General features: G+C 38.7%; 1 protein-coding gene across 7 annotated transcripts in view; it reads left to right on the plus strand.

The window, feature by feature from the left end:
• The window catches only part of LOC101740450 (uncharacterized), a 960,210-nt gene that overhangs the window by 940,717 nt on the left and 4,320 nt on the right, over positions 1-15,173 (plus strand). For all 7 annotated transcript variants that reach the window (XM_062668935.1, XM_004925216.5, XM_062668931.1 and 4 more), the window contains exons 3-7: positions 8,407-8,568; positions 9,984-10,146; positions 10,723-10,844; positions 13,773-14,017; positions 14,931-15,082. In XM_062668935.1, coding sequence (XP_062524919.1) covers positions 8,407-8,568; positions 9,984-10,146; positions 10,723-10,844; positions 13,773-14,017; positions 14,931-15,082 — 844 coding nt within the window. The remainder of the gene's footprint in view (positions 1-8,406; positions 8,569-9,983; positions 10,147-10,722; positions 10,845-13,772; positions 14,018-14,930; positions 15,083-15,173) is intronic.

A 15,173-nucleotide genomic window follows, 5' to 3' on the forward strand; every position in this document is an offset into this window, starting at 1 on the left:
TTACTATTTATAAACGCTTAAGTAAACAAATCAAGGTCTGCTCTATTCATAATTCAATGTTAAAACAATAACAATAAAACGTAGTCTTTATGTATGGGGGTTGAAATTTCATTGTAATGACTTTTGCCTGCATTTTAAGTAGCATTTAGGAGCGGCATTGATGAAAGGCGATCGCATGCAGCAGAGATACGAATGTTGCGATGGATGTGTGGAGTAACGAGAATGGATATAATACGGAATGAATATGTTAGAGGAAGTCTGAGAGTGGCACCTGTGACAGAGAAGCTGAGAAGTACGCGTTTGGGATGGTATGGACATGTGATGAGACGAAATGAGTTTGGTAAGAGAGTTTCAACTATGAATGTGAAAGAATATAGAGGAAGAGATAGACCTAAGAAGAAATGGATGGATTGCGTAAAAGACGACATGTGTAAGAGGAGAGTGAGCGAGGAAATGGTATATGATAGAGGAGTATGGAAGGAGAAAACATATTGCGCTGACCCCAAATGAGTGGGAGAAGGGCAGGAGAATGATTTTTAAGAGCGTCGTTCCATTTTCAATATAACGGTTTCATTTTTAAGATGCTTTTTTATAGCTTGATACATTTGTATGTAACGGAATCTTTGAAAGTTATTTTCACCGGCTCCGAGATGTCCAATCAAGTCCTGATGAAAATACAATAATTTTATAACTTCGCTGTAATATCCTAACTAGTAGCAAGAGGATAAAAAGAAGACCAAATTAATTATTGATTAGTTGTCTGCTTAAGCTTTTTTTTTTAAATTCGCATATTTGTTGTTTACTGAAAATTATATTCATTAGATAGACTTTTTAGGTTCACACTCCTAGAGTCCTCCTCGAGTTTTAGATTTATATAAAATATATAAAAATAAATTGCTGTTCGTTAGTCTCGCTAAAACTCGAAACGTCTGGACAGATTTGGCTAATTATGGTCTTGAATTATTTGTGTAAATCCAGAGACGGGTTAAAAGGTAGATAAATATGAAAATGCTCGGAATTAAACAAAAATAACAATTTTCTTTTTCTTTTGATGTATCCTCCGTGGGACGGAGACCTTTTGCTTGTTTTAAGTGAAACTTTTACAAAAGTTTAGGTCTTTTATTTATCGATTGAGATACTACGAAGTTTGCCGGGTCAGCTAGTCATCAATAAAGTGGAACGATAACAAAGATATCTTTCAACTTGACTCGTGGCACGGTATTGTGAGCTTGTACCGATCAGCGGCGCATTCCGGTTTCGCGAGTAAATCAACCGTTATCCCGGTGCAACCGAAATTCGGAGCCAGACGCATTAAGGTTGCTGCAACAGCAAAGTGGTGGCTAAGCATTCGTGCGATGAACACGTTTGTTCTGGATGTTTAAAATTCTGCACTATCGATCCGAATCCGCACTGCGTCCGATCGATCACTAAGGTCCAGTAAGGACATAGACCTCGCAAAGACCGGTCCTGCTCTGTTTGCATCCAGGTCGTCGGTCTACCTCAGCCTTTCTCAAAGTGGGCGATAACGCCCCCTTGTGAGCGCTGCAGGCCCAATGGGGGGCGGTAAGAAACCCAGAAAAAAATGGGGGCGTTGTGTAAAAGCTTGGGAGGCGATTTGTAATTTCATCTAGGACTCTTAGACACCGGCTGAGCTCTCACTATAGTGTTTTTTAAGTAGCGAAAAAAATGGAGGCGCTACAAAATAATTTATTCTCAAAGTGGGCAGTAGAGAAAATAAGATTGGGAACCATTGGTCTACCTTGTGGAAGACTTACTCACGCTACGTCTCCCGGTACGTGGTCGCCACACGAGAACTTTTCGGTCCCAGCAGCCATTTGTTCTACTAGCAATGTGCCCACTGCCACTTCAAAGTCTTAATCCTCTGGGCTATGTTGGTCAACTTAGTTTTCTAACCAATCCTCATTCCTGATTTGGTTTTGTAGGGAAACTCCAAGCATAATCCTCTCTATTACTCCTTGGTTTAAGCCTTTTTAATAAAGCCCATTGTGAATAACCACGTCTCAGTGTCACATGTCAATAGTTTTCTAAACAATCCTCATTCCTGACTTGATTTTGTAGGTAAACTCCAAGCATAGTCCTCTCCGTTGCTCCTTTGGTGACTATAAGCCTTTTAATAAGGCCAATTGAGAATAACGCACTGAAGTATGAAACCTAACACTGGTCAATGATTTACCGCACATTTCTGTCTAAACATTTATTTAAACGTAAGAATGTACGCCTGTCTTTGTCTATTCCCATAGTGCAAAGAATTCTAGTTTAGAGTCAGACGATCATGTGCGATTTGTCGTTATTAGTGTCATCAAAATGGCAGGTATAATGAAACATCCATGCATAACCTTGCTCACGTCTTTAATCCAAGGAAATATGCGTCTGTAGCTAACAGGTTCCGAGTTGCGATTTCATTTATAATTAAAATTTTACGACCGGCCTGTTACGACCTGATGCTCTTTATGAATAATCTTGCCGATTCGAAAAAATATTTTTTTTTTTGCTGCATTGGGTGGACGAGCTCACAGCCCACCCGGTGTTAAGTGGTTACTGGAGCCCATAGACGTCTACAACGTAAATGCCGCAACCCGCCTTGAGATATGAGTTCTAAGGTCTCAATGCAGTTACAACGGCTGCCCCGCCCTTCAATTCGAAACGTATTACTACTTCAGGGCAGAAAATAGGCAGGGTAATGGTACCTACCCGTGCGGACTCACAAGAGGTCCTACCACCAGTAATTACGCAAATTATAATTTTGTGGGTTTGATTTTTATTACACGATGTTATTCCTTCACCGTGGAAGTAAATCGTGAACATTTGTTAAGTACGTATTTCATTAGAAAAATTGGTACCCGCCTGCGGGATCCGAACACCGGTGCATCGCTACATACGAATGCACAAGTATCAATTATTCCGTGTAAGAGGGCGCGATTGCTTTGCTGCATAAATAGGCAACGGCAATCATAAATTAACAATTTTAAATAATAAAAAATTAGTAGTTCTTAGTCGAATACTTCATTGCTGAAGGTCGTGTCCTTGAAAGCCCTTCGTGGCTCTTTGTACCCTCAGCTGCCATTTGCTTCGGTTTTCGGCTTCTCTCAGGGCGTTCGCAACAGAGAGTCCAGTGAGCGCAGTTATCTGATCCGACCAACGGTTTGGTGGCCGGCCGGCGGGTCTTTTCCCTTCTACCTTGCCCACTACAATCAATCTTTCAAGGTTGTCTGGTGGCCGCCGAGCAATATGACCAAACTAACCAAGAACCTTCTGGTAGCAAATAAATTACAAAATACAAAACAATATAAAATACTAATAATGAAACATAAACATTGACGGTCCTAATTTTAAAATCGTCTTTCAGAATACATTTTTATAGTTACAATTGAAGTTAATAATAAAAGTGTTAAAATTATTCTTTTTTTTTTCTTTATTTAGGTAAGCCAAATATTTTCACAACTTGCAGTTCAGCTCAAAATTAAAGTAGTTTGTTCTTTGATTTAAAAAAAAAAAGTGCGTGCGTACAAAGTACACATGTCAGAAGTGAAACTTTTTTGCCGAACTAATTTATAAGTCTTGCTTATATTTATACAAATCTAAAACTTTAGATTTCCGAGACTTAGAGGAAGGGAAAAAGGAAGATATGTTCCCGCCAAAAGTCTGTCAAATGTCAATCTCAAACCTCAATGTTGACAGTCACATTATGTTTGGATTTCTAAATTGTAAATGACTAATATTTTGCCAATTGAATTGACTAACTTAATTTCATGCTATTTGATTAATGTTCCAAATTCTTTTCATTTCATTTCAATTCTTATTAACATTTTTCACAAAAAAATAATAAAATATTAGGCTGTATGGTATGATACATTTGCCTTTCCAGTTGGCAAAATACAACAACTACTACTACTGACATTTGACAAGTACTTAATTTCAATAGTAGTTTGATGTCACTTCCGTTGCATACCTGCGTGACGTTCTGTAAAAATTTTACCCTCATGTGCATAAAGAAGTTTCACTTCAAAAACTCGCGCTGGTAGAAAACTTTTCAGATTAATTTATTGATTTACGTCAATTTGGTCAAAGCAAACATTTGCATATTTATTTGTTTGCATCAGAGATACACAAGGCTGGTTGAAACGGCATTAGCAAATTCTAATAATTAATTCAATGTGCTTTCATCATGACTGAATTTTAAAGATTAAATTCTTCCACGTGAATTCCGGACACGTTTTTCTGCGACAATGCCAAAAGATAAATTATTTTTCGTATAAATTCCGCCGCTTATATACTTCAATTGAATTTCAAAAATCTTCCTAGACTAATCAATACAAACTTAAATTGTCAACGCAAATGGCTTAGCGTAATGCAAACATATGAAATACGGAAAAAAAAAAAACAAAAATGAGTACATTCATGAATTATATTATTTATCGACATTTTACATGTTTCAAACACACGCATTTTCTAAAGTGATTCATTAAGACTATGCCACAAACCTGCCTTAAAATTCCTACAACAATTACAATCATATAGGGAAGACGAACGAACAACGCGCGAATAAAAAAACAGAACGACAATTACTAAAGTTGCCCTAAGCACGTCATTACGGATCCTCCCGATCTATTAACGTGGTGCTTTTAGGTACCTGAAGCACCGGTCACCGTCCTCGCCGAACCCGTCGCTTGTGACGAAGGGCTGGTGGACAAGTAAATTAACTCATAGACACAGCCCACTGAGTTTCTCTCCGGATCTTTTCAGTGGGACGCGTTTCCGATCCGGTGGTACATTCTGCGAAACACTGCTTTTGCTAGGGCCAGTTTTAGCAACACCTCCGGTTTGAGCCCTGTGAGCTCACCTTCACGCTAGGGTAACGCTGATATAGCCTCTCAAGGCTATCAGAATAGGTAAGAAAAAAAAACTAAAGCTTAAACTGTATAGCAACATTTTGGATATGATAATGGCGGAAATAGAGGAGAATAACCTCAGGCAGAAGGATGCCGAATACCGGGCAAAGTGGAGGAGTTCAAAATGGAAAGCCAACCCTGATACTAGACGGAGAAAATGCTAGTAAGAAGAAGAAGAATCATGTGGTACCATGAAAACCAATATACTGTTTTATTTAATTGTTCTTAGATGTTGTACGGTACAAAAATATATTAAGTTGTATGTTTTCAATCACAATACCAATGCTTCTCAACTTCAGAACCTACTAAGTTAGCCGAATAAGCACTAAGTTTAAGAGAACATCTCCCTGACACTACATGTGGTTCATCTGAATGTATGCCAGTCAATCGCGCGTAATCAGGTACCATTTTAATGTTCGCCCTGAATTTTTAGACAGTGACGCCGGCCATTAGATACCGTCAGAGTGCATTGACCGGCGCTAAATTTGCAAGAACGCGGCGATATATTATTCAGCAAGCGTCTGCTATTGTTAAGAGAAATTTTGAAAACAAGAAACGTACTGTGAATTCACAAAATAATTCTCACAATCTAATTGATTGGAAGACATTAGCACTGTGACGGGTAGCCATCATATAACGCAAGATATTTGACAGATGCCTGAATCTCGTTTACGACATTTTCAAGATAAAAGCGCATATATACAAGTTCCGAACAACAACATTCGGACCGTCGGTCTACCGAGCAATATCACCCGCTCGGTGGAAGATCTTCCTTTTGTCGTAAGCCCCAAAGCATAAACGGGCAGATTAGGTCAATGGACATATGGTATTCAGTCACTAAGGGAGCTCATGGCGTAACTCGCCTTGAGTTGAAGTCGTCGTGGCTTAAAGGATAAGACGTCCGGTGCATTCGTATCTAGCGATGCAACGGCGTTCGAATTCCGCAGGCGGGTACTAATCTAATGAAATACGTACTTAAGAAATGTTCACGAAGGAATAACATCGTGTAATAAAAATCAAACCCGCAAAATTATAATTTGCGTAAATACTGGTGTTAGAACTTCTTGTGAGTCCGTACAGGTAGGTAGGTGGCGCATTTACGTTGTAGATGTCTATGAGCTCCAGTAACCACTTAATACCAGGTGGGCTGTGAGTTCGTCCAACCATCTAAGTAATAAAAAATAAAATAAAATAAATATAGACTCACTAGATGGTGCTGTAGCTAGCGCCCCTGACTGTTGAGCTGAGGGTCGTGGGTTCGATACCCATTTCGGGCAATCATTCATGTGAAGAAAAAGTTTGTTTGTTCTTTGCCTTGGTTTATTATCCATATATGTATATATTTAAACATGTATGTCAGTATCTGGTACCCATAACACGGAATCCTAATTTGGGGCTAAATGATCGTGCGTGATTTGTTTTCAGTTCTCGGTCATTTAAATAGGGCTGTATTCAACTGCAAACTCGAACTCTTCGTTTCTGCCTCACACACAAACACATTCACACACATGCACACATAAACACACACACAAACACACACACATACGTACTACATTCTTACAGCACTGAACCGCTGACTTTTATAAGACAGGTTTTCCTAGCATGAAACTCAGGGAATATTGTTATTGTGTACCTCATAAAAATGCCATGTACACTGTTATACTAGTGTTATTATACTAGTGACTATAACTCACGGGTGCTGAGAGCACGTTCCGCAACTGACTTAGTTCAACTTACAGCCAGAAATCGTATACAATCTCTAAAATGAATAATATTTAGCCGTCGTCCAATTGAATCCACAATTATCGTAATACGAACCAATTGTCGCCTAAAGTTACGGGTTCTTTTAACAAGTGCCACTTAAGATAACAAGCGCTAATTGCTAGTCTGAAAACGTAAGCCAGTAAAACATAGGAAGCTTTCTCTGTTCGTGATTTCTTCACAATTTACATAATTAAAGAACAGTCGAAAGCCGATTTGTCTTGGCGCTTTTTTTTTTATTCCTTATATGGGTGGACGAACTCACAGCCCACCTGGTGTTAAGTGGTTACTGGAGCCCATAGACACATACAACGTAAATGCGCCACCCACCTTGAGATATATATAAGTTCCAAGGTCTCAGTATAGTTACATCGGCTACCCCACCCTTCAAACCGAAATGTATTACTGCTTCACGGCAGAAATAGGCGGGGTGGTGGTACCTACCCGTGCGGACTCACAAGAGGTCCTACCACCAGTGATTACGCAAATTATAATTTTGCGGGTTTCAGTTTATTACACGATGTTCTTCCTTCACCGTGGAAGTCAATCGTGAACATTTGTTCACTGGATTAATTAGAGCGGATTTTTTGTTTTATTACATATTTGGCCGAAGTTATCGTGGCCTAAATAATTAGACGTCCAATGCAATCGTATCTTGCGATGCAACGGTGTTCGAATACCGCAGGCGGGTACCAATTTTTGTAATGAAATACGTACTTGACAAATGTTCACGATTGACTTCCACGGTTAAGGACCACCGTGTAATAAAAATCAAACTCGCAAAATTATAATTTCCGTAATTGCTAGTGGTAGGACCTCTTGTTAGTCCGCGCGGGTAGGTGCCATCACCCTGCCTATTTCTGCCGTGAAGCAGTAATGCATTTCGGTTTAAAGGGTGGGGTAGCCGTTGTAATTATACTTGAAACCTTAGAACTTATATCTCAAGGTGGGTGGCGCATTTACATCGTAGATGTCTATGGGCTCCAGTAATCGCTTAACGTCAGGTGGGCTGTGAGTTCGTCCACCAACCTAAACAAAAAACATCAACAGCAATATAAAAATGAGGGGATATGCTGTTACCTTTTTGCATAACGAAAAATTTTTTGTTTTCCCTATCTGCTGGTGACCTCAAGGGGCTATTCTGGCTTCACCCTGACTGGTATCCGAGTTCACAGGGCGTAGTTTGAGGAATTTGCTAACATCTGCTCCAACAAGAGCAGTGCTTCGCTCAAACTACCACTGAATCAGAATCGCGACACCTTGAGAAAATCCGGCTAGAAACTCAAAGGGTCTTTAAATTAAGTTACGCGTCGAATTTTTGATTACCCTGATCAGTTCAAAGAGAACGGTGACCGTCCGTATACCGAAAAAAAGCACCGAGGGTCGATGTGGAAGATCCGAATGCACATGTCTAGGACGTCGGCGGGTGTTTGTTGCCCCGTCGTCTAGGTCGAGGATGTAACTAGCGCTTACGATGGCTAAATAAAAACTGGTGCAGCGCTTAATTGGCCCTTGCCTTTTCTAATGTGTGGTGCTTTGAAGAGTAATAACTATTTGTTACAAGTAGATTTCAACTTGATTTCTAAATTGGGCTATACGGGGCGGTCGCTTTTAAGAACCATATAGCCTCAACTCAAGTGCACATCATTACAGAAACACAACGATAATTATTAAAGACCCAAACCAAGATGGTCCTTGCTTACATTCCTTGATAATGTTTCTTTCTTGTTCCCAGGGTTCGGCAAATTCAACCTGCTCGTCTTCATGCTCTGCAGTAGCATCATAGCAGCCATGGTCTTCGAGCTTTACTCCGTATCATATCTCGTGCCGGCTAGTGCCTGCGAGCTGAACACCACCAGTACGCAGCAAGGATTGATGGCTGGTCTCCCATTAATCGGTAAGGCAATATGCTGCACTTACTACATAGTTCAGACTGAATTCAATATTTTTTTTATGGTTATGGTATATGGGTGAGCTAGCCCACGTCGCTTTTGATATTAAGCGGCTGTCAAAACCTATAGACATGGTGATTACTGATTCTTATTAATGGTAGGACCTCTTGTAAGTCCGCGAGGATAGGTGCGACCACCCTGCCTATTTCTGCCGTGAAGTAGTAATGCATTTCGGTTTGAAGGGCGGGGCAGCCGTTGTAACTATACTTAAGACCTTAGAACTGATATCTCAAGGTGGGTAGCGCATTTACGTCGTAGATGTCTATGGGTTCCAGTAACCACTTAACACCAGGTGAGCTGTGAGCTCGTTCACCCATCTAAGCAATAAAAAAAAAAAAAAAAAAAGATTGCTATGACCCATGAGAAATGAGGCCTTAATCTCTTGAAATCGAAATTTTCAAGCATTTATAAATCCACTATTCTTATTACCGTAGATTATGTTAATGTCATTAGAAAAAGAAATAAATGTTAGCTATTTGAACAAGTTTTGTTTTTGTGAAAAATCAGCTTCTTTATTAGTTGGCAATTAAAAAGATGACATTTAAATCGTTTCACTGAAATCGCATGTTCATTCTTCAGTACGAAATGAAAAGACACACGTCATATTTTTAACAACCAATTAATTACTGTCTCTTCTGAAATACAAAAAAAAACCCTTTCCCAGTAGGTATGTAATTTAAAAATAATTATCGAGAAATTATCTTATTAATCCTTCATTGTTACAAGAACGTGGTTGTCATTGTCAGATTTAGAACAATAAGCGTAAACCCGTGTACAATTAAAGTGCATTCAGATTAAATGAGCATTGCATCCATCAATGCACAACAAATACGTAGAGTGATTCATGGCAAACATTATTCTTGAAATTCTCTTTACTAGTGGCCCCGCAGTAGTCGAAATTCGACTATAATTAATTGATATTATAAGTGCATTATTATGGCTCTATTGTCAAACACTATTATAATTCGATAGGTAATATAAACACAGTATTCGCCAAAACTGCACTATAGATCAATAATATTAAAGACAAACAATATTTATTTTCAATTCGACCACAGACTTTAAGCAATAACAGAAGTTTCACAATTGACAGTAAACAAAGAGTATATTTTTATGTATGTGTTGTGTCAAATACATGGTAGTGTGTGTAATGTTTTCTTTAAACTATCTGCATTCATTAAAAAAAATAATAGCTTTGTGCACTCCTTCTCTATATTCTCTATAAGTATGAGAAATTTCATACTCCTCCGTCCGCGCAATTTTCGTAAAAAGGGGTACAAAGTTTTTGCTTCACGTATTAATATATAGATTCGTGTAATTTGCATCGTCCCATTGAAATGCCACCATTCCCTTGTTACAGGTGTGATCACAACCTCACACATTTGGGGGTATTTAGCCGACACTCGAGGCAGAAAGAAGATGCTCTGCATTTCCATGATCATTGGCTTCGTGGCTGGTTCGTCAGCAGCCCTGGCCCCCAACTGGATCGTGCTTAGCATACTAAAGTTCCTGTCTTCGGCTGCGTAAGTACTATGCCATTATTTGAGATAGAATTTCAGATCAAGTACGAGACACATCAGTAAATGTACTCTATGACTATTTAGGGTTCAATATTAATTAAGCGATAATATCCTTTCATATTGGATGTTGATATGAACCATACTTTTGGTACTTAAAGCTACAACGATATTATTAAATCCTTTGTATTTGTCGAACCGTTGATTTGTTTTCTCATCGATACCATTATCAGAACTGAACTAAATTGAAATGGGACCACACGGGAGGCATCAGTTTTCTAATAAAAAAATAATCATCTAAATCGATTCACCCAGTCAAAAGCTATGAGGTAACAAACATACCATAAAAAACATACAGTCGAATTGAGAACCTCCTCCTTTTTTGAAGTCGTTTAAAAATATAGTTATTTACAGCCTTCAAACCTAGCAGCCAGGTCAAAAAGTATCAACCAGTGAGGGTTTCCCTTAGCGAGGTGTTAGTTTCCAGGCCAGAAATAGTGTAAATTTAACAGCTTACAATTTCATCGTCCCATGGACTAAGCGAAGAACACCTTTCACTCCATTTTCCTCTTCGTCTTTCAGGGTATCGGGATCATCAGCGTTGGCTTTAGCACTGATAGGGGAGTGCACTCCTGCGATACGCCGGAGTACCATGCTGCTACTCACCACCAGCGCGCTGCTATCGAGCACCGGGGTCATGGCCAGTGAGTATCGTTATGAGCTGTTTCGCGACTTTACCAAAAACGTAGCCGAAATGAAATAATTTCCTTCTTTTTTTTTCCTATCTAAGCTAATAGTTTTGAGAAGTTATATCAGCGTATCCTTAACTATATAGTAGGTGAGCTCACGGAGCCCAAACCTGACGACGTTGCTAACACGAATCCTAGCAAGAGCTGTGCTTCGCAGAATCTACCACCGGATCGGAAACGCGACCCACTGAGAAGATCCGGCGGGAAACTCAGTGGGCTGTGTCAAAAAGTTTGGGAAGTAGTAAAATTACAAGTGTTATAGTGTGAATTTTAGGAAATGACCGGTAATTATTCTCGCCGAACCTGTCGCTTGCGACGAAGGGCTCGACGAGTGAATTAACCCATAGACACAGCCCACTGAGTTTCTCGCCGGATATTCTCAGTGGGTCGCGTATCCGGTCCGGTGGTAGATTCTGCGAACCACTGCTCTTGCTAGGGCCAGTGTTAGAAACACTCCCGGTTTGAACCCCGTGAGCTCACCTACACGCCAAGGAGAAGCTGAAATAACCTTTTAAGGCTATCAGCATAGGTAGGGAAAAAAAAGGCTTTCTGTGTGATTCGATGAAATTCTAACAACGAGATCTCCAATAAATTACTAGAAACTTCCAAAGAAACATTGATCTACCCGAGCAATTAGCCCCGCTCGGTGGAAGTTCTACCTTTGTTGTTTACATCAAAACATAAACCACACCGAGTCTGCACCAGTCAGTTTGGTTTTCTACCTTAAAACTAAGACTCGCGCTGACTTGCCCGGACGGGCTCTTGACGCTCACCTGTATTTTTGCTATTTTTACAGCTGCGTCGTGCGGCTAGATTATCACAAAACCATTCATTGTGCTTCAAGTTGTTATTGTAACACTGGCAAGTGTTATGTTTTTTATGTTTAGTATGAATTATGCTATATATTTAAGTATTTTATTTATTAGTATTCAACTACGGCGTAGAATTATGATACGCTGAACACAGAGATAGCGCGTTTTTAAGCGCGACTATTTTTAAGCTATGACATAGTTCTTTTTTAGTTCTTTTAAATTAAAATGTTTAAATTATATAAATTAAAATAAATATATTCACCAAAAGTATTAAAATTATTAGAATTACGCACTCACGATCCTTTTTTTTTGTCAGGACAAAGAATAACTTTTTTGGCTTAAGTTGGTAGATAATTTTACAGAGAAGCAAGATAGATATATATAAATAGACCTTAAACAAACAGAGATAGGCAAGTTTCAATAAAATAGATGGCGGGGGAATAGAGGGCCCATGTCAAATAGCTATAGTCCTTGACACGGACAATTTAGAATACAAAATCCATGCCAAGTGGTTGTTTACAGGTAATCTCATGTCATGTTACTGCATTGTGCAAACTGGCGGGTTCAAATTCGCATTCCCCACCATTTCTCATACCCTCTCTCCCTCTCATCCTTTCTACCGCGTAAATACGTCACAGTAGAATGCGTGCTTCCAACACGTGCGCATTGTGAGTGCGCACGCGCAGTCTGATAATAACACATGCGGCATTTTCTATCAAATTACATTATGATAACGAAAACGTGTAAAACAATATTAATGTAAATGCTTCAGACATTTATCTTTGTGTGTTCAGTTAAAAAAATATTTCCACTATAGAATATGAAAAAAATGATAAAATGTATTTAAGAATTAAATTACGTTATAAATTAAATTAAATAAATTAACGAAATGAGACTGTAACTTTTATCAATGCTTTGTAAATAAATGAATAGTTTACACGACAGTAAATCGTGAGTAAATATTTAATGAGTTTGACGTAGTCACATTCTCGTAATTCTAAATTAGAACCGTTGCTTTGTGTGTGCAAGCAAATTTGAACTTTACTATTAGTGCATAGGGTGTGAAGAGACGGTCGCCTAAAAAATCGTTTTATTTTCAATAATTTCAAGTATAATCAGCCTGCAGTGCAACGTGAAATAAATCGGTAGCGCCTAGAGACAGTAGTTTCGGGTGTCATTTGACTATTTTTAGTTATTTCACATATAGTATGTACTACAAATTTCATAAGATTCGTGAAATTCTTTTTTAGTGGTGACGAGATGTGGGTCAAAAGTCAGTCATGTTGACTGCTTTCTTTGACCATCACGCGGTATTGTGCACTTGGGATTGTTACGGGAAGGTCAAATAGTAAAGAAAAACTATTATTTGAGATTCATGTAGTGTTTAAGAGAGCGCATTCGACGAAAAAGGCACAAATTATTGTAAAGATTATTATTGGATTTTGCACCTTTTTTTCTTTTTTTTTCTACCAAGCTGATGGTCTTGAGAGACTATTTCATTGTAACCTTAACAAGTAGGTGAGCTCAAGGGGCTCAAACCTGACGACGTTGCTAACACTAACCATAGCAAGAACAGTGCTTCGCAGAATTTACCACCGGACCGAAAACGCGATCCAATAATGGGCATTCGCACAAGGCAATCATTGTGAACGAATTTTTGACCAAAAACTCATCAAATAGCTTCGAGAAACCACCTTATTCATCAGATATGGCTTCAGCCGCCCTGTTTCTTGTTTGTCGTTTGTCCTAAACTCAAATTACGACTCTGTGCCACGCATTTCCTTTCGGTAGGAAATATACCTAAAGGAAAATTCACGTCGAGAACTGAACTCAATTTCGGAAAAAAGAGCTTAAAGGATGTTTTGATGTTTGGATTATTCGTGGGCGTAAGTGTATCGTTTCTGAAAGAGCATACTTTGAAGGTGATAAAATAAATTTGGATGAATAATTTTAACAATGTGTATGATCATTTCCTGATACTGTCTTGACAGTAAAGACATTTAGGTTAAAAATCTTAAACGTAAAATGCAATTTATTGAGTATTATCTAAATGAATTACTTTTCATTCCAGTACTCTCGATACCGATCCTGCCAATGAAGTTCTCCTACTACATACCGATCCTGAACATCCACTTCAACTCCTGGCGCCTTCTAAATGTGATCTTCAGTCTGCCGTGTGCTCTAAACGCGATCGGTTCGATGTGCTGTTATGAAAGTCCAAAGTATTTGCTGAGCGTTGGAGAAGATGAAAAAGCGTTGGAGATCCTTCAGGGAATTTTTAAGCATAACAGCGGAAAGAGCGCAGATTTATACCAGGTATTTCCTATAATTGATATTAGTAGGACTAAATTACCCATTCCCAAAGTATATTCTTACTTTGGAAAGTTCTAGACAGCAGTATCAGTGGTATAAATATACGCAAAAAAAAAAAATTTTAATGGCTTAAAATCCGTCTTTTCGATTAGGTCTTTAGTCTCATGTGGTCTCTTGTTTACAAGCTCTTACAACAGCACCGTCCTAAGTCTACCGTCAGATCAATGCCGATATTAATCTGTCATCTTGCGAGCCCACAAGGATAGGAACCATTACCTTGCCTACTTCTACCATGAAGCAGTAATGGGTTACGTTGTTGATGTCTATGGGCTCTATTAATGACTTCACAGCAGATGGATCGTGAGTTATTTCCCGTCTAAGCAGCAAAAAACCGAAGGAGCAGTATTGTAATCAGCTTGGTTAATTTTCTAATTCCGCTAAAAATTTAGTTGTAGCATTAAATTTAGCATATTTAAACTGTCTGTCAGCAGCAGAGTCATCTTTTGCTTCATTGAAAAGGAAGCTACACGCTGATATTTCCTAGTATCAAAATCCAAAACATTGTAAACACTTTAAGCCCTGTAAATACACGAGTCAAGTACAAACATCAGATAGATCTTGACACTAAACACTGGCATTAGAAAACAACAAAAAAAAATCATTAATTACGTATTTTCTACATCTTTTGTCATATGAACTACTTATGGGTTTGCAAACATTGTTTGAAAATATTTGACACAAGTGGTTTAGTTTAATAAGGTTCCCCATCATTGCGGATATCGTTATATCCAACAACATTATCCTACCAATCTCGAGTACACGTACGGCCTTTTTTTCGATAACCCAATCTCTAATATAACAATCGTAAAATTCACTGAACCAATACCAAAAGTAATAAATAAGCTTACATTTTCAGGTGGAGTCAATAGTTCTAGATGAAGATAACGCGAATAAGAAAGCCAAGGGTTTCTGGGAGGTGCTTGCCGAGCAGACGCTACCTTTATTCAAACCACCGCTACTGAAGAGTACGCTATTACTCGGTTTCATGTTCATCTTAGTTTTCATTTGGTAAATATACTTATTAATCTTGATAACCGTAAGGACGAAATAGCGGCCAAGCAAATACAAATGGCAATCTCTGCTTTATCGTAAGATCGTA

Source organism: Bombyx mori, chromosome 6 (assembly GCF_030269925.1).
Source record: "Bombyx mori chromosome 6, ASM3026992v2".
NCBI classification, from domain to species: domain Eukaryota; kingdom Metazoa; phylum Arthropoda; class Insecta; order Lepidoptera; family Bombycidae; genus Bombyx; species Bombyx mori.